The following is a 20,531-nucleotide window of genomic DNA, read 5'->3' as shown; positions in this document are numbered from 1 at the left end:
TTAAATGGAAACTTTACCATGCCTACGACCTGTGAACTACACCTGAGGTAAAGCGTGCACGCCACGTTATACAGTCGCCAGGACGCGACCGCCCATACCACCGCATATACCCTCCATGATATTTCATCACGCAGCGGCTTCCCACCGAGGCGCAAATTGCGCTGTGACGTACGCCCCAGAGTCAAACGCAGCGGCTTCCCAGAGTCAGTAGGTGGCGCTCAAACAACACAACCTGTTCACAGCCAGCAGTCGGTGTCAGCAAAGGCAACAGAATCACGTCTCCACAAAATGAAACCGCTTTAGTACAGATATGCTTATTGAATTAAATGACATTTCCCCAGACGCACCCACCCTCCATGATATGTCATCCATCCAAATATCGGACGGAACAGAAACTGATTGCCATTCTTGGATTTCCGATTCGCTAGCGAGCCGCGGGCTTACTTGTGGTCTCCATAAAAGGGAGAGATGGAGCCAGAAAGACATTTCCTGCTCTCCTATTCACAAGTACCAGGAAATCAGGAATAAACCTTCAGTAAATTTACAACACCTGCTCAGGAGTTCCATCCATCTTTCCATTATAAGACTTTATTCAAGCAAAATTCAGGTGAACAAACTGCATATCGGGTATATATGTGTCTAGCACAACTTAATGGGCATGATAGACACTCCACTCTAAACACTTTAAATAACAAAAATCACACAAGAGAGCACAAAATATAAACAAAAAGAAGTACACAATCAAATCTATAACCCTAAGACCCTACCTGTAACAACTGAGATCCACTGTGCATCTGGTAGAGTGGGTTACTCACTTGCTATCCCCCATACGCTGATGCACTCTTCTCCTCATTTCTCATGTATCTCCCTCATTCTCTTCTCTAGGCCTTTCTTTCTCCTGCTAGATGAGTTATCACCTCAACTCTCTTCTTGATTTGATTGTCTCATTGTCTTATTGTCAAGTGACATAAACTCCATCCTGGCTCATTTCTGGTCATGTGCTAAAATCACTTCAGGGGTTAGGGTGGCCCAATTTTTGCTCTGGGAACTCCAGGCTAAAATTTTCTATAGCAGCTCCTGGTGTCCTTGCACACCCAAATGTTTGGAGATCTGTAAGGAGCTGAGTCACAAAGGCAACTCCCTAGGTTCCTGCTCTATTAGATGGACAGCATGGTCCCAAACATGACTTTGTAGACTGGCATTCCCTGTATGCAGGCCAGTAGCTTTTGCCACATCTGGAGTGCATCTCCATGGCCACACTTTGGGAACAGGAATGGAATTTCAGCTACACCAGCTAGTGGTCACATAATCCCAGAAGCTGCCCATGAGATTCTGTGACTTTTTGCTGACTCTCCCTGACCTGGCACTCTTTCTCTATTTTTCGTATAGTTGATGCTGCATATTGCTTTCCCAGGATACGCAGCATCCCCTAACAGCCCCTTTACCCCCAACTGGCATACTGTATAAAGCACTTCTCCTCCTGTCACTCTCATTGCACTGTAGGATTAATGTGGCTGCCATGCCACATGCAATCCTGACAGAATTCTTGCCCCACCAACCCATCTGTTAGTCAAGTTGTGTGTATTCTCCAATCCAAAGATTAAATCTTTCTTCAGACTGTAAAGGGCAGGAATGTTTAATTTTGCAATCTTTGTTTATTTTTACTCTTTATCTCACTAACACATTTATTCATCAGTTCATTTTCTGAAACAGTTTATTCCATTAAAGCATTATGGGAAATATAAAGATTCCAATCCAAAGAAGATATATTTACATAACACACCCAACCTCCTTCAAACTGGGACCACTAATGGATACCAATGAACCTAACAAGCAGTTGGGGCAAATCCTCACAGACAGCAGGAAATCAAGAAAACAGCACACAGAGAAAGGAGTGGGGTTAGAATCCAGGTCCCTAGACCTCTAATAACTGTTCTGCATGCTGTATTAAAGATCTGACAACATAAAAAATATTGTTATGCAGCAATGCTAATTTTAAAATTGAATTCGAGAGAAAGAGCGAGTAAGTCAGAGTCCACATTGATCATGTAATTAGCAGCTCGATTTTTGTCCTATGCAGCCAGCAGTGTGCCTTTACTTGCAGTTCTCAAGTCACACACTGCAAAGCCATCTACTTTAGCTCGGCCAGCCAGAGATATTTCTCAAGATCTGCATTTTTTGTCTAGGCTGAGTCCCAGTCAGAAGATGGGTCAAACTATCTGGCGCAAGAATATGGATGCGCTGACTCCTGCCACACCTCAGAAACGTCCTGGAGACTTTGCCAGAATTTGACTAGCTACATGAAGATCAAATAGCAAGATAAGCAGGAGGCAAAAAAGTCAGTTAAACCCTATTTAATTGCATCCAAACCACCACAGGGTTATGAAGAGTCGGGGTGTAAAATGGCAGTCCCCTTCCTTGGATGGACTGCAACTGTCTGTGTCATCAATCATTCAATAAATTGGTGTTCTCTGCATGAGGATTCCAATAAAAACTTGACAAGGAGAAAAGCAGCCAATGGCACCTCTGCAAGCAATGGTCATTTTGCTCCTCTATCAGTACACCTGACACAACTCTCAGAACAGAGAGGCCAAGTGCTGGAAAATATTCCACTTCTTACTCCTTAAAGTCAAGTTTTTGGTTAAGGACTGATGTGAGAAGAAGGAGTGACTGAGTCATGTGCTCTGATGTCATCAACTTTCTAATAATAAAAGCTGATAATTCACACCCTCCCAAAGAAAAGCATACTTGCTGCTGTGAATTTCTTATTCAAGTGCTGCTGTACTTTCCTTGTCAACACAGAGGCCCATCAGTCAATCTGCTGTCATCTACCTGAAAAATGAATAATAAATGCCTGGGGGTGATGAGGTCAATCAGGCTGGTCATGGTGGTGCAGGTTTCAGGAAGTTTAGCAAAATTTTTTGTATTCAGATATCTTGTGCATCAGGGATGGGCACAATGTTGTCCTAATCAGTTAAATAAAAAACTGTTAAGAAAAGTAATTTATTGTTTCCCTTTAATAAAGTTAATAATCAAATTTGGAAAAGTGCCAGGGGAAATGTAGGTATCATGGTGGCACAGTGGTTAGAATGGTACCAGCTACTCTTTCCCAATCTTAGTGACATGCAGATTAGGTTAACTGATGGCTCTAATTTCGCAATCATAATGAATCTAATGCTAACAGGATTAGCTCCAGACCCACCCGGGATGGATGGATGGATGGATGGTGTTTTATTTGCTTACAAGTAAATTACAGCAGAATAAGAGAAAGCAAATGTGAAAAAAACATCTAGTGCCAACTGAACAGCAAATTAAATGCAAAGGTCCTCATTATGAAAAGTGCTCTGCTACAGTCATTGTGAAGTGATAATATAATCTAAATACACTTTATTTAGCTGGATTACTATGGGATACCTCTACACACACACACACAGCTCTTGCCCTTCTACCTCCTGTCAAGTATTCCATCATTCACCCATTCCAATGGGACCTTCTATACAAATCCATGCAGATGGGCCTATGTAAAATTTGACCATGTGGCTGACATTCTAGTTTCACTATGCCATTATGACTTAGCCATGCTATTAAGAGAGATTGCTACCTGCAAGGCACTTTATTTAGGGCCAGCTTTGAAACATTAAAGACTTTCTGCCTATGGGGGAAGCATATTAATCATTCCACAAAGGAAATCTCATTAGCCAGAGAGGGCTGTTCAGCGATTTGTGACACCCTTCCCCCAGCTTCAAAGGAAAATCTTCCAAGATGAAGCACACTTCCGCAGTATCCTAGCATGCTGAGGAAGCATCATTATTAGTATATATGATGAATAATAATTAGATTCTTTTGGGTTTAAATTGAGCCACTTACATTATGCTGAATGATGGCAGCCATTGACAGAGTTGTCAAGGTTAAGAGAGAAAAGAAATGAATGCTCCACCTGAATACGTTATTTTACATAGGACCTTTGCAAGTCCATCACAATGCAAGCGTGAACAGTACTCTAGAAAGTGAAAGAAGATAACAAGGTAGAGTATAAAATGACCATGCCATCCTGCTTTGTCTTGAATGCCCTAAAGTGGCAAAAGCCAGTGAAGCCCCAGTTTGGACAAGGCTAAGATGCTCGATGTTAATCCAAAGATTGTCAGCTTAATTTCAGACCATGACCCTAAGCTATTCACTTAACATATTTCCACTTCAACTATGCAAATGTCTGGTAAGACATTTTGGATAAAGTTGCTTCCAAATATTTAATACTAACAATAAACATAACGTTTTAGTCGTATGGCCTCTCAACCACAGCCCTGTACTCGGATGATAAACACTTTCCCCCATCAGGTATCTGGTTAGTGGCGGTACAGGAGTGCCACAACACCATTAAAAGAAAGAAGTGCTTTTCTGCAGTAGAGCTGACTCCGTGAGTAAGAGGCATCCGGCAGCTCCTTGGAGAATGCAGTAATCCGCTTTGAAGGGAGCAATCCCTTTTCACGTTCTCGCCCACGACTGCTTACATAAGTAACCCAGCAAAAGTGAGGGAAAGCAACTCACATGCCGACCTGTGAAGTAAAGTGCCAAGGCTTTTTTTTTTGTTACTTCTTTAAGAGGGCAGAAAGAACTATGTCACTGCAAAGGGTGTGACCACATAAAGCCAGGAGTAAATTGCCTTTGGTTTAATACCTTTTTCTGTGAAAAGCCTACAGAGCTATATCATGAATGCCAAACCCCAGCTGGGCCCAAGAAAACCTATGACCAACATGCCCACTTGTGTGCTACAAGATATCAGGTACTGTCCAAGACACTCTTTCTATGTGCCCATCTCTTTAGGTTACCAGGAGGATCTAGTATGGCTACACTTATGCAATAGTGAGCAAGATAGAATAGAACATTCTCTTTAGGATGTACTCCAATTTGCTTAATCCGATTCAGGGTGATGGAGAAGGGAGTACTGGACACAAGGCCATAGCCATAGATTAAGCCTACATTAGACCAATCTAAAGTGATGTAAGAACCTAGCATTTACATCTATTGGCACGTGCAGGCACAGGGCGAACATTCAGATTCCACACAAATAGTAATCAGCTCACGTTTCTCTACCACTGTGCTAATATGTCAGTATAAGCCACTGGTCTAGTAACAGCTACAGTGATTTTTGGGGTTTATTTCCTTGTTTCTAGAATTTACTTTTACCTTCCATTACAGTCTGAGGTTGGATTAGCTGGTATCTGGCTTTTTAAACATGCAGCAAGGAGAAATGGAATTTTTGAAAAGAGAAGGTTTTCAGAAGTGCTGAACTGGGGTTTTTATATAGATTTAATGAAGAGTATTTATTTAGCTGCTTTTATGACATGTTTTATTGGGGTTGCTTTAGGCTATTACAGTATGTTCTACAATGTAGCTGTGACACTTTCATGATTTTTTGTTTTTTATTTTTCTTCAAAGGAAAGGACAAAAGTGCAAACATGCAGTGGAACTGGACAGTTGGGGTGGCATGCAAGTGAATGCCTATACAACACCGGCATTACTGAGGAAGTTCTGGTGTTGTCAGGAATGTTGTAGGAGGGACTGGTTAAAGGTCATACTCCAAGGTGCTAAAAGTGTGGTGCGCATCATAGGAGCACTGGCCGCAGATGGACCTCCGAATGAGTAAGCGCTGTTACTCTGCAGGGAGCTGTTAGCATGTTACTTCTGTCTGTACTGTGCAGTCAAACTGCCTTCAGTCCCAGGCTGGAACTTGGTATCTGCAGTGGCTCTGGTGCTTCAAGCTGTTGCCTCAGCCTGAGAAAAAACTTTGAACTAGCAAAGGCATTTTTGTTTTTTTAGGCTCCTGGATAGCTTTATTATTCTAGCAGTTGGTGCCTGAAAGTTCAAAGAAATATGAAGCTTTGGAGAACTGTTTGTGCAGAGTCATTTTATTTTGATTTTATATATATATATATACATTTTTTATGTGTTAAAGTTAGCCATCTTAAAAAAAAACTTTACAATGCTGTAATTGTCTATTTGCTTGACTTATAAGTGGGCTGCAGCCCGAGAAGTCATTCAATATCCTGATTAGAGTGCCTTCAGTATGACCACTTTCTCCTGACCACAGTTAATAAAGTGAAAGGCTCACATTCAACCTTTATTTGGCATGGCTCCTGTTTATGATTTATGCTCATAGGATTCTGACCATTTAATAATATAATTTTTTTACCTTAAATCATTGTGTTCTATTTATCAGAGGACCTTCTCTAAGGGAAAAGCCAGGAAGCACAACACAAAACAGATCAAGATACCTACTTTGCAGTGTACCATGTTCTTCATATGTATCACATCCAGATCAATATTTTAGGATGGTTTCAGCATATACTGAGCAAATACAAGAAGTTGAAGGCTGTCAGGGAGAAAGCATTTGATCAGCCAGATACTGATAAGAGTGCATGAATGGGAGCAAGAGAGGATCAGGGGCCTTTAATGGCTATCCTGCAGTCAGACATCACGTGAAAAGACCCAATTAAAGGAAAAAAATGAACCCTTTTGCAATGGACTTGTAATAGGTCAAGCAGTTGACTGCTGTGAGCATGTTTCCAATCAGGGACACAAACTTGGGTTCTAAGGATAGCTTCATCTTCCCCACTAAATGACAACAATCAACATTTTCAAAGTCAGATGAGGTAAAAGAGACATCAGAAAACTCTTTCTTTGCATTTTAATACACACTTGTTTATCATGTGGCCAGACATGTATGCAAGAATTCTGTACATGTGACAATACTCCAACTACTACTGCATTTATTACTATATGAAGGCTCCAAGATCAAAATACCGTGATGTACCCAATAATTGGACTTTCCTGAACATCAGACTCCACAGCCCCAAAATATTAGCCCTGGAGACACAAAATAAGTAAAAGACTAGTGTGAATATCATGTAAGAGACTGGCACTTAAGATGCCAAAGATGCTTTGGAATTGGACACTTTGAAGCTCCTAAACTTTGAGACACTACAAAGCTCACACAAAACTGGAACTGCAGGCTCCACAACCATCAAATAACAGAAGCAAAAGTTCCTAGACATCAAAAATGGGGATACCAACAAATCTAAACATTAGAGAACGTGTACAGAAAGGAATGAAGATAAAGAGGCCAAAACCATTTCCAAAAGTCTGTAAACAGAGGACTCTACAAACAGTAGGTTCAGGAGTTGGATATCCTAAATACAAAATCTGGAAACCATAAAAAACTGACTTGGAACAAACTATAAAGTTGGAGGTCTTAAAAACTGTAGCTGGAAAACATACCAGTGACGGATTTTCAGATTAAAACCTCCAAACTACTGAAGTGAACGACTCTAAAGCTTCAAAGAGATTAGATGTGTAAAATTTCTCAAAAAACAATCTGTAAATCACCCAACCTGGTTTCATAAAGGTCCCAAAGATGAGAGTTTAAAAATCAGAGCCCACAAAGACACATCTTCTAATTTCAGAACCTCCTAAAAGCAAAGTTGCAGACCTGCAGACTCTATACACCGGAGATTAAGTCCTAGAGTTCCCACAGACTATAGAGCTGGAAGCTTTAGACGCCTGAAAGATCAGATTAGAAGCTGTCAGAACATCCAGTGGACTTAAGCTGGAGACTTGTAATAACTCCATAAGGCATTTGAGAGAATACATTTCAAAGTCCTAGGCACCTGTGGTCAAGAGCATGAGACCCTTGTAATAAAACTATTCAAACTATTTGAATAGCTGTTGAATTAGTACATACAAAGGAGTCATTAAACAATGAACCTGAATATTCACACTGCAAACCCTGTGCCACCGTGGCAGAAGAAGAGTGATGGTACAATCATCTCTCAGTGGCGCTTTTTTGAAAAGGAAAGGTGGGACCTTCTGCAGTTTGACTTTGAAAATTGTCTGGATTTGAGTGGAGACAAAGTCAATCTGCAGTCGAGGCCAAGGCAGCACTCACGGAGGGATTCACTGCAACTGGAGACATTAATTAAAGCTGACATTCACCTGTCTAGCAAGATGTGTGGGAGGGCAACGCTTCCAATCTAATGGAATCAGTTAAACAGCAGGCCTCCCCCGTGGCACTGTGGATTTTGGCACTCTCTAGGAATGGAAACCAGACCTGTGCTACTACATGGCTAATGGGTGATAGTAAGGCACCCTATGGAAAACCAGCTGCCGTCTCTTCTGTATGACATGGAACAGCTGGTAACGTGGATTGTGATACTTTGACCAACATGCTAGAAGATTACCTAGAAGCACCAAGATTCTTCTGTCTGTAAACCTTTCTGTTTCTGGGCAGCTTTTTTTTCTCCCATCTACTCAGTTCATTTAACTGGACTGACCCATTTTAACCAAGCCCTCCCAAGTATCATCTCCAAGGCAAAGGCTTACTTACTGAACTATAGAGGAATCCTTCTGCGTTCATCGCTGCATATAAGCCCGCCTTCACACCCTGAATGGCAACCACTCGCAGTCCCACTGGGATTAGATTAAACAGGGCTGCAAGAGAGACAAAAGAGAGTCATTGGCACCTCCTGCTGGTGGCAAACAGCACCAAAAAAGTACACAAGTCAGTTGTCCCAAGGCCTCCAAATATAGAGTGTGTGTGTGTGTGTGTGTGTGTGTGTGTGTGTGTGTGTGTGTGTGTGTGTGTGTGTGTGTGTGTGTGTGTGTGTGATCTACTGTATATGCAAGTCAGTTGTATACAGGTGCTGTGCTGTGTGAGCAAACTCTGTGAATGTGTATGCCAGAGTGTAGAGATAGAGTAAGTGTAAGCACTGTGTGTGTACACATTAGATAATTGTTTCTAGACCAGGAATATTGTGAAAAGACAGTGCCCTTGTGGCATCTCTGTGCCTGGAATAATGCCAAGGAGACTGTTTGTTATGAATGATAAAAAGCACAGGGGAGAATATAAAAAATACAGAAAAAAACAAAACAAGTCTGCTGATTTGCACCATTATACTGTGGACTCTGCCATTCTATCCCAGACGAGGTGGCTCAGCCACTTGCCCTCCTGCTTAGTACCACAAAAAAGGTAACTCCTGCTGGCATGCTGTGTATTTCAAAGTGTTTGTGTGTATACTTGAGCATTTATATACTGTATGTTCAAGAACACTATACTTATGTGTGTGAGCAATGCACCTGTATACATGTTTTGTATATGTAGAAGTACAGTATGTGTGAGTGCTGTACTGTATGTTAGCACTGTAAACACATGTATATTAAACATATTTGAAGGTGCACGACATTTCAGTATGAGCACTCTGTAGCCGTTCGTGGGTGAGTGTATGCACATATAAAGTATTTACAAGTGCATTACATACTTACTAACCTCAAGGAACATTCTCCATTTACATGTTTTATTGGAAGCTGAGTAGACAGGCAGAACCTCACAACTGCAACAATGCATTTTGCTGTCATATTCAAGCCAAGTAACAGAAGCCTTCAAACTGGCAGAAGCCATGATGGCCTGCTCAAATCACACAAGAATATCTGCACATCCTCACCAGACTGTCTTGAACTACGTGAATGAAAACAAAGGTACCCTTTAAGGAGGTCTTCGATCTATTCCCTCACCTACAGTGCCTATAAAAAGTATTCACCCCTTGGACATTTTCACATTTCATTGTTAAATAACATGGAGTTTAATTTGACATTTTTGCTACTGATTAACTGAAAATTACTTTTTAATGTTAAAGTGAAAATAGATTGCAGCAAAATGATTTCAGTTAATTACAAATATAAATCACAAAATAATTGATCGCATAAGTATTTGCACCTTTAATATGATGCATCTGAACCATCACTGGTGCAGCCAATTGGTATTAGAGGTCACATAATTAGCTCAATGGAGATCACCTACTGTATCTGAGGCTTCAGTTGATAATATAAATGCGCCTTATTAGATTAGACTAGATAAACTTTATTAATTTCTGAGGGAAATTTTGATGCTTACAGCAGCAAAAACATAAAAAAACAAGAATACACCAGACAAATAATAGTCAATCGACTCATAAATAAATAAAACAAATAAATGTATATTGTGCAGAAATTTCAAAGTGAACCTAAAGAGTATGTCAAGAGAAACTACTGAATTGCCTGATAGCAGTGAGCAGAGAAGAACCCCAGAGGGGCTTCTTAGCACACTGTGGTAACTTGTGCTGAGTTAGTATTGTGGCCTAACCTACACAATGAAGACAAAAGAACACTCCAAGCAACCTGTGTGAAAAGGTGAATGAAATGCATAAGTCAGGGACAAGAAAATATCCAAGTAACTGAATATCTCAATGGAGTTGAGTTAAATCAATCATTAAGACATGGAAAGAGCATGGCATAGCTGTAAATCTTCTTAAAGCAGGCTGCCCACAAAAACGGAGTGATCAGAAGACCAGTGAGAGAGGCCTATGATAACTCTGAAGGAGTTACAAGTTACAGTGGATCAGATCGGACAGACTGTGCATATTGGCTAGAGTTTGTCAGAAAGCACACGGGGAGACTCTGAAATCAGCTGAAAGAATATTTGAGGGGCTGATAAGATCTAAATTTAGGTTTTTAGGCCATCCGACTAAATGCCATGCTCTACAGATTTTCAAAAATATGCCATTCCCACTGTTAAGCATGGTGATGTCAACATCATGATGTGGGGATGCTCCTCTGTAGTAAGCCCTGGAAGGCTTGTGAGGGTAGAGGGTAAAATGAATGCAGCAAAATACAAGGAAATCCGAACCTGCATCTTAGAAGATTTGTTTTCCAGGAAGACAATGACTCCAAGAATAAAGCCAAAGCCTCACAGGAATGACTTAAAAACAGCAATGTAAATGTTCTGAAGGGGTCAAGTCATAGTCCAAATCTCAATGCAACTGAGAAATTATGTAAAGACTTCAACAAGCTGTCCACTCACAATTTCTATGCAACCTGACCGAACTTGAACAATTTTGCAACGAAAAATGGGGGGAAAAATTGCAATGTCCAGATGTGCAGAGCTGACAGAGAGACCTATGCATGGAGACTCAGTGCTGTCACAGTAGCCAAAGGAGCATAAGCTAAATACTATGCTGAATTTGGTGGATAATTATGCAATCCGTTATTTTGTGTTTTAAGCTTATAATTAATTTGATCACTTTCCAAAGATCAGCTTTAACATTGACATTAAGGAGTTTTTGTCTGTTGAGCTTTATCCAAAAAAAAAACCAAATTAAATCCACTGTGATATAATTCTGTATAATAATTAAATGTGAAAACTCCCAAGAAAGTGAATACTTCTTAAAGACACTGTATTTACTCAGAAGAGGGTGAAGTTTATCCTGGTAACTGTGTACACGAGACAGGAATCATCCTGACAAGACCATTAAAAGACATCTATGAGCTTGATGGTCTTGAAGCCACAGAGACCCATGCAGACTTCATGCAGGTGTCAGCCCAGCTTGACATGAACCTGGCATCTGCTCTGTGCCCTACAGCCATGAATTCGATCCAGTAGGTTTCAGAAAGTTACATGTTATGTTATCTGCACTGGGAAGCAACAATGCTACCCACTGGACATCACAGATAATGGAAAAAACAGTTGCTGAATGATTGACATTATTTGGGCAAGGCAATTATTAAGGCTGATGAATATTGTGAAGTTTCTGATTAACTGTGTGTGTAGAATATATGTTTATGCACATACATGTACATGTGTGCTCCATGTGTGACTGCATGTGCAGCACTGTCCTGTTTCTTTTATATGTGATATGTGCATTAGATACCAATCATACAGAACCACATCACCCAGAATGCATGTGATTTGACCCACTGATAACAATGCAGATAAGTATTATAGGACCCTGGACCACCAGCCACTCTCCACTCTTTCCTTGAGTAATTCTCTTTTTCCACTGTGTGCTCAGTCAGCTCCCCGGCTCCTGCAGCATATTCCAAACTCATTTATTATTCAGAGTCTTCCAGCACATTAAGAGAAAAACACAACTTTGCTCTCTTCTATGCAAATAAAAGATGGCGACAATATAGAGCAGCCCTGGCACTCTCCCTGCTGCCAGATCTTCAGCTTGTCTTCGTACCCGGCACACTGCAGTGAGCCATCGTCTGAAAACAGACCATTTTACCAGAGATAATGAAAGCCAATGGATGTAATCAATCATTCTGCTCCCACCATCCATCACAGAAGCCAGCCCGTCTGCAGACCACCGCCAGGCTGTCCACACCATTCACTCTGCTGCAGGATGCTTTTGTTCTGTTCTGACCATTCATGGGTGTCTGAAGCTTTCCTAGGTTATATAACAAAATGTAATCTGAAATGTGCACAATACAGCCAACTGGCCATGCCATGACCCCCTCAACACCTCTCTCATGCCATAATGCCACCATGTGCGCAGAAACACACTCATTTAATGCCTCTATCATGGGAGTATGATGAATTCATAAGACTACCGTACATCCATGCCTTCATTACACTATAAAAAGTGCAATAAAAACCCATTTTGTCAAAATAGACAATGAAACTCCCACAGGAGATGAAGAGGAGAAATGAGCTGCCTGTAATTTCTTTAGCAACACAAAACCTGACACATGAACTTACTGTAGTCGCTGTTCTCATCCTTCGTTCCATCAATAGTGCCATCAGGATGCATTTGCAGAAAGAATCCTTGCTGGCTGAATAACCGAGTGACAATTCCTTTCAGTTGGGGTTCTGCAAAATAAAACAAGAGGAGCATCAGTGACTGTCAAGAGCCTGGAGCCCCCTAGGTCAGAAATAAGGTAATATAACAGTCTCAACCCCACTTAATTCACTTCAGGGCCATCCTGCCAGGACTGACTGCAAGACAGGAGGCAAAACTGGATGGGGTGCCATTCCTTCATTAGGTCCATTTATACGTCCACTAAGGTCCAATTTGTAGCTGCCAATCAACCTGACCAGACAAGTCTTTTGGGATGTGGAGAGAAAAAAAAAAAGTACCTGTGGGGAAGCCAGCTTAGACATGGTAAGAACTGAATGGCCAGGAATTGAATTTAAATGGCAGTAAAAACCACCACGCCACCTGGGTGCTGGGCCGTAAAATTAACCCAGCACAGCCTTTAAGAAGAGATGAGTGTGCAGAAATGGGGATGTTGGGACAAATGCAGCAAACAGCAGTCTGAAAAATTAAATTGCACACCAGTGCCGAGAACTGAGTTCAACAGGGCATGCTCTACAGAAAGATCCAGAACAGGCAGATGGGAATGGGAATCACTATGCTCTACTGTACAGACAGAAGAAAAAAATAACCAGTGGGAGACCGACACACAACTTAAGACACAATAATAAAACTGAGCAGAACGAGCAAATTAATGCAGATGCTCACTTGCACGGAGACATTAACACATGGATATGCACCAATGGGCAAACTCTGCAGAAAACCACACATAGAGATATCAGCTATGGACACAATATTCAGACTATGCAGATTCTAGTGATTTATGCATGATCTGCACTGTGTGTAACATTGTGCAGTAATCATTGCCACAAAATGCCACTACTGGGCACAACATTTGAACTCTGCAAAAATGTTACTACAGATGCCTACTACTAGACATTACTATGCAGATTTTAGTGGCACAAAGATGTGCATAAATTCCAAACCAGGCAGAAATCATTGCCATACAGATCCACAACACTGGGCACAGCACTATGCAAAAATGAGTGGCACCACAGCATCAAGATTTATTCCACACAGATTCTCACAACTAAGCACAAGATTCACACTCTGAAGAAATCAAAGTTATAAAGAAGTTCAGTAGCAGGCATATGGTAACACTGAACATTAATAAGAGTCACACAGTGGCTCAGTACTTGCCATAAATCAGTGCCCTACTGGGAATAGGAACTATGCAGATACTGGTGGCACTCAAATGCCCACCAATGAGCACAGCAGCTTTACTTACAGAAATAACCATCACAAATAAGCTCCACCGAGGACACAGTAATCACAATGTGGATAAAGTAATGCCATCTAGATGAACACTACTGGGCATTATTGCCACACGGTTAACTAGTGAGCTCTGGGCACAAAAACATAAAAGAAAAAAATTATTAACACAAAATACAGGACTTCTGAGCATATCCAGGAAACTGGTCTATTCAGACTTTACTCACGCGTGTTGAAAAAAGAGAACCTGATGCTTTTTGTACATCATATAATGGCCAGGAGTCAGCAATATGGGGACACACCAGTTTGACAACTTCGAAAATTCTCTTCATTGGCGAAGCTCATATAGCAGATCCCGACACTTAGCAAGTGAAAAAAGACCACAAAATCCATACTAACGCCCTCTAAGATGAGGGGTTTACCCCACAGGAGCTGTTGATAGGCCATTAAATAAATAGCTAGCTTAACAGAGAAATCACTTGTTTTGTTTCAGCTGGCATCTCAGCCTACAGTCAGGATATGTGGGCTGAGGTGCTTCCGAACTGTGCCGTCACTCATTCGCTGCGCTGGCAAGCTAATTTCCTACAGGCTAATTTGCTGAACACTAATTCATGAGCAGCTGTTGTTCTTTTAAAAGATTTGCCGCCTAAAAATAAAAGTAGAGCTACAATAAATAAAAAGCCGTGCTTGTTGCTCAGAGACTAGCTAAGTGAGTGTTTCTCTCTCTTTCATTTTTTTTTTTGTCAGCTGCGCCACTTGCTTTATCCGCTTGGGGGATACAGGTTAATGCTGGAGATGTGCTGGAGATTAATGAAGTCTGTTAAACACCCAAAACGTTTGCTTGTTTATTTGGTTACTTATTGCCATATACAAAGACAGTCATCATTGGCAACCCTGATCAAAACTAAAAAACAAAAAATGTCACTGGACTTTAGAACATCAGGACTTTCCACGGGTGCTACGTCAGGTTTTGACAACAGGACTTACCTCAACTCATGATGGATGAAGAAATCATCCACTCTCAGATAGGTTTCATGCTTTCACCACAAACACTGATATTTTAAGGAAGGCAAGTCAGTATATCCCCTGAGCGATTGGCACCATTGTCACTTTAGAGCTAATCCTCATAGAAATTTCTCCACATTCTACAATTACTGACAAATCCATTAACCATAACCATAAGAGGAGACAGCACTTGACAATAATATAGCAATTGCATTGAAAAGGTACTCAGCACATCTTCCATGTCTAAGTAACACCCTGCCAAGATAATCTGCAGGGCCAATCTGCATCATGTCAAACAAGCCAATAAATATTCACGACAAAAACCACAATGCAAAAGTGCACTCCTTAAAGCCAGTGGATTGGCACCCTCTCCAGTGTCAGTTTCTGCCTTATTTCAAATACTGCTGGGATATTCACTGGCTCTCTGTAACCCTGGCCAGGCTAAGCGGATAACAAACTAAATGGATTGCCAGATTTTTAAAGCCTGAATTCAAGGTGGCTGATAGCAATTTCCTGTATGTTTAAGCTAAGATGTGGCAGTTGTATACTAACACTTTACGTATATATGCACTTTAATAAAAGGATAAGTGTTTGTGTGTCCATTCAGTTTGTATGTCTCTGGCAATCCAACACATGGCGCATCACAAACACTTGTAGTAAAAACATGCATTACATTTTTTCATTCCTACAAATTGCACATCACAAACATTAACACTACTTTTACAAATCCCATACCAAATGGCATATAATAAAAAAATATATGTATCGCATTTGTCATTCCAACAGATGGTACATCACAGACATTTGTAGTAATTTTTTTTTACTACAAATGTTTGTCATGTGCCATCCTTTGAAATGACAAAATATAATGCATTTTATTACTATTCACATTATAAAATATATTTCAGTAGATGGAGCATTGCAAATATTAATGGTGAGGTGTACATTGATTACTGAGATTTCAGCCCTCCTTAGACAACAAGCACAGCTAGTGTATGCACAGTATATTCACTCAATATTTCTATATATATACTTTTAAGAATCGCATTTGACAGTATAAAAGTTAATTTAACACAGCCAATTTTTATTTTGTAAAAGTGCCATTTAACACAGCACAGCAATATTTCAAGGGCAGGTTTTACAGCATGGAAGTACTCATTCAAACCAAGTGTATGATGTAAGAAAAATGAAAAGGTGAAACAACATAAAATAATAAACTTATAGATTTATATCCATGGAATAACATTAACTATTGGTTTAGAGTTTAAATCTAAGAGCAGTAGCATCAGCTAAGCCTCCTTTAACTGTAGCTGATGGTCTGGGAGCCATCACCTTATAATATAGAGGTATACTGTAAATAAACTACAATGTATGAGCTTTCTTTGAACTTTTTATGTGTAATACAGTAAAGCCTTCTTAAAGCCTTGTGCGTGATGCATGCTGGGATAGGCTCCAGCTTCTCCACAAACTGGCTCTGGATAAGTGGGTTTAGGAAATTAATGGATGTATTTTATATAAATACATAAATATAAATATATAAATTTAAATAGATAGATAGATAGATAGATAGATAGATAGATAGATAGATAGATAGATAGATAGATAGATAGATAGATAGATAGATAGATAGATAGATAGATAGATAGATAGAAAATGTATAAAATTATCTATCCAAATAACAGACTTCAATAGACTTTAATTATAGAATCCTTATAAAACACAAGTGCAGTTTTAATGCCCTAAAGATGACAGACTGCAAGTAAAAAGTTGTTTTCATCATTTGAAGTTTTGAAGTTCTTCTCCTGCACTATAATAAACTTAACCTAAAAAATTAAAGTATCATACAGAATGAAATCCTTACCGCAGGTATCTACTTAGATTTCAGGATCATATAGTGGCTATCATCACTCTTTGCATTCTCTTCCTGTCCTGCTTTAGTATTCTGTAGGTTTACATCCTTTGTGTCTGACCTTGCATTGCCAAATTTCTGTGTCTGAAAGATTTCCCTCCTGGGAGTCTGATCCTGTCAGCACTCACTATCCTGCAGTGTTATTTTTTAAGTGTGATATTAAAACAATACAATAAAAAAGCACTACAGAACATCCCAGAGGTAAAAACGTTAAACAGGGTGAGAACATTTCGGTAAATAAAATACCTTCTTATTACTCCTGTCAGTGTTTGCTAACAGATAAATGGTTTAAAGCCACACTCCTGTTTAGTTTGCCCAAAGAGCAAAATACACGAGCAGAATTTCTTTACCTAAATACTCTGAGTTTAGGGATGTGTGGTGGAAACAAATTCTGCTCTGCGACGAAGTGACCCGGAGGATGCTGTGACATGTGCATTCTGCAGAGGAATGCTGGTCAAGTCCCATCATTGATTTGTTCTAAGTCTGGATTTCAGTGCCCATCTTTAGAATTCAGTCTGGCCGACGAGTGTAAGACAATGTGACTGAGTAGTATACATCTGGGTGGTATCCCGTCCAGGACTAGTTCTTGTCTGTCACCCCTTGGCTGAATCTCTCTGCAGAACTAAGCATGTGCGAAAACATGTGTAACGGCATTAAGAAAGATAAACTATTAACAATTCGTTACTATTGGAATTAGCCTCTGTTCCACCATTAAGACGGTTTGATCCCCACCGCTTACCAACACTGGTCAGAGCGCTGCTGCCCGATAGGAAGTTTACGTTTATCTGGAGCGCCACCTACCTTGTATAACTTCAACCATTTACTGGGTTCTTCTCACCCGGGGTTCAAAATAGTAGAAGACGAAGAATTGCGTAAAATTTAAAGAAGCGAACGAAGTACAACCTCCCTAATTGTGGTAGGTAACACTCACCTGGTCTCCGCCTGACGGGTCTCTTCCTGCCACTGCAGAAACGCACTTTGCTGAAGACCCCCAGCACATGCCTCTCGCACAGAGATCGTCCGTCCTTGCTGGGACTCGTTCGGCGTTTCGAAGTGGTTACACGGTCGCTATTGGACTCCCTGGCCTGCCGTTTCTGGCGGATAAGCGAGCTGGCAATCGCCGCCGCCATAACCAGCAAAACGTAGCCCCTATGAGATCCCTAAAGGTCGCAAAACCAGTCCGGGGTCCAGTTAGCCTGTCATCACGAGGGGTGCCCTGTACGATCAATAGCTAGAGGTAGAAAGATAGGCTAGATCTGTTAGAGGGGCGAAACGGACACAGGTAGCAGGTCCGGCATCATAGTTTACATCCAATGGCAACCCCCCGGAATCCGAAAGAAGGGGGCGCGTGTGGACAACATGGAGCCAGGGGTTCCCACGTGCGCTTAATCTCCGGCGAAGGACAATAAGAATGATTTCCAGGTAGGTGGGCGAGCGCCCAGTAGCTCTGTCACGCGATGTAAAGGAATCCAGTAGTAATCCCTGCGCAAAGCGTGCCCTCCTCCATGCACAACCGTGCTCACTCTCGAGTAGGCATCATCCCGGCACTGAGCTGGCATCCGCTCGGGTGGCAGTCTCTCGAGGCACGACAGCCGAACTTTCCTTGGGGCGCTACAATGCCATGGTTTTCCCGCGTGCCACGCCTGCACGTTTCACAGTGGCATAACTTTTGACGCGTCTCTGCCCTCGTTTTTTTTTTTCTCTCGTTTCCTGGCACCCCCCAACTTCTTCAAATCCCAGTGCCCGCCCAGCCCTCGTCCGGCAGATGTGAGCCGACTGGAGAAAATACGCAGCGGAGATGTGCAGTTATGTCGATACAGTGGTGTCCTGACCGCCTAGCACAGCATCTGGGCTCCCACCAGGAGGGCACCGTGCCGGACACCTGCCCAGCCGGACTCTCTTTATTTCTGTTATGCTGTTTTCGAGCAGCTGGTGTGCTTCCGGACGTGTGGTTCCTTCTCCCTGATGTTCGCTCTGTGTAGTGCTTGCAGCTCTGTATCTCTACGCAATCCTACGTGATTGAGGTTCGGATGAGAAATTCTGTGTGTGAGAGAGAGAGAGAGAGAGAGAGAGAGAGAGAGAGAGAGAGAGAGAGAGAGAGAGAGAGAGAGAGAGAGAGAGAGAGACGTGTGGCTCACTGAAGAGAGTGCATGTCTGGAAAGTGTGAGGGTGAAGAGTGAGAACATCAAAGGTTCACACGGTGTGGAGGAGGGTGATAAAAAGTACAGGGTGAGGAAAACTGAAAAGGGGGCTAGATTGTTTAAAGATGCTAAGACTATGGCAGCGATCCCAACCCCGTTTTTTTTTCTAAAGTAGGATTTGCAGTTTGAAAATCAATGCCAGTAATGCGTGCATTTTGAACAGGTGTGCGGTGGGGTGAGAAAGGAGGGATAAACGACCACATAAGTAGAAAGGAAAACTAGATTTAGAGAGTGTCGAGAAAATATTGCCAAATCACAAAGCCACTCACACGACTCCTCCAGTAAATCTGATTAAATCAAATCTCTCAATGTGACAGCACCATCGCCAGTTTTTCATATCATGAGGACCTTTGCTAGGACACTGTTAAAAACATCCATCCATCCATCCATTGTCCAACCCGCTGAATCACGGGGGTCTGCTGGTGCCAATCCCAGCCAACACAGGGCACAAGGCAGGAAACAATCCTGGGCAGGGTGCCAACCCACCGCAGGACACACACAAACACACCCACACACCAAGCACACACTAGGGCCAATGTAGAATCGCCAATCCACCTAACCTGCATGTCTTTGGAATGTGGGAGGAAACCGGAGCGCCCGGAGGAAACCCACGCAGACACGGGGAGAACATGCAAACTCCACGCAGGGAGGACCCGGGAATCGAACCCAGGTCCCCAGATCTCCCAACTGCGAGGCAGCAGCGCTACCCACTGCGCCACCGTGCCGCCCCTGTTAAAAACAATGGTTCTAAAATCGCATTTTTCTAAGTTGTGTGGTTCTTTCTAGAACCAATGCTTCACAAAGAACCATTTTATTGTGGGGAGGGGTCTTTGCACATGAAATTAGTTATTTGAGCTTTGAAGCTGTTTATTTGGTTTTTTTGGGAACCAAAAATCGTTCTTATATTTAATTGCTCTGAAGAACCACCTTGGAGAAGTGGCAGCTTTACTGTGCTGAATGAAATACTGAAGGCCAAGGTAAGGGGTTGGGACACTTTTTTAGAAGATTACAAACATTTTTATTAAAGTTTATTAACACTAACATACTGCTTTTAAAACTATTAAGGCAGTGTAGAAATTAATGGATCAAACATTAATGCAAACAATTAATTACCCAGGTTTTGTAATTCAGGATCATGGTGGACATAGTCTGGCGGCATCGGGTGGAAGAATTGAACTGGCACTGAGAGGGACATCAGTTCATCACTGCGCCCAACATTAACTGCCACATGCATCTAATCTAATCAAAGTAGGTATGCCAGTTAACTAAAATTCCAATATTAAAATCTACTTGTGTATTGAGAAATTATAATAATTATTAATATTTCTTGCCATGGCACCAATAATATGACACATATCCAGATTTAAAAAAAAATATAAAATGTAAGAATAAAGGCAATAGATAGATAGATAGATAGATAGATAGATAGATAGATAGATAGATAGATAGATAGATAGATAGATAGATAGATAGATAGATAGATAGATAGTCTTTAAGACCCATCATGCTTTGGAAGTGTAGGTC

At 41.3% G+C, this 20,531-nt stretch overlaps 1 protein-coding gene across 5 annotated transcripts in view; it reads right to left on the bottom strand.

Annotated features, from left to right (window-relative positions):
• fgf12a (fibroblast growth factor 12a) overlaps positions 1 to 20,531 on the bottom strand; it is a 268,355-nt gene that overhangs the window by 98,063 nt on the left and 149,761 nt on the right. For 4 of the 5 annotated variants that reach the window (XM_051922259.1, XM_051922258.1, XM_051922257.1 and 1 more), the window contains 2 exons: positions 12,566 to 12,676; positions 8,381 to 8,484 (listed from right to left, as the gene is read on the bottom strand). In XM_051922259.1, coding sequence (XP_051778219.1) covers positions 8,381 to 8,484; positions 12,566 to 12,676 — 215 coding nt within the window. Of the gene's footprint in view, positions 1 to 8,380; positions 8,485 to 12,565; positions 12,677 to 17,737; positions 18,783 to 20,531 lie in introns of those variants that run through there. The other variant, XM_028795016.2, reaches the window with a different exon arrangement.

The sequence above is a fragment of the Erpetoichthys calabaricus genome, chromosome 2, assembly GCF_900747795.2.
Source record: "Erpetoichthys calabaricus chromosome 2, fErpCal1.3, whole genome shotgun sequence".
In the NCBI taxonomy this organism is placed as follows: domain Eukaryota; kingdom Metazoa; phylum Chordata; class Cladistia; order Polypteriformes; family Polypteridae; genus Erpetoichthys; species Erpetoichthys calabaricus.
The sequence above is the reverse complement of the archived record's forward strand: the minus strand, read 5'-3'. Positions and strand labels throughout refer to the sequence as shown.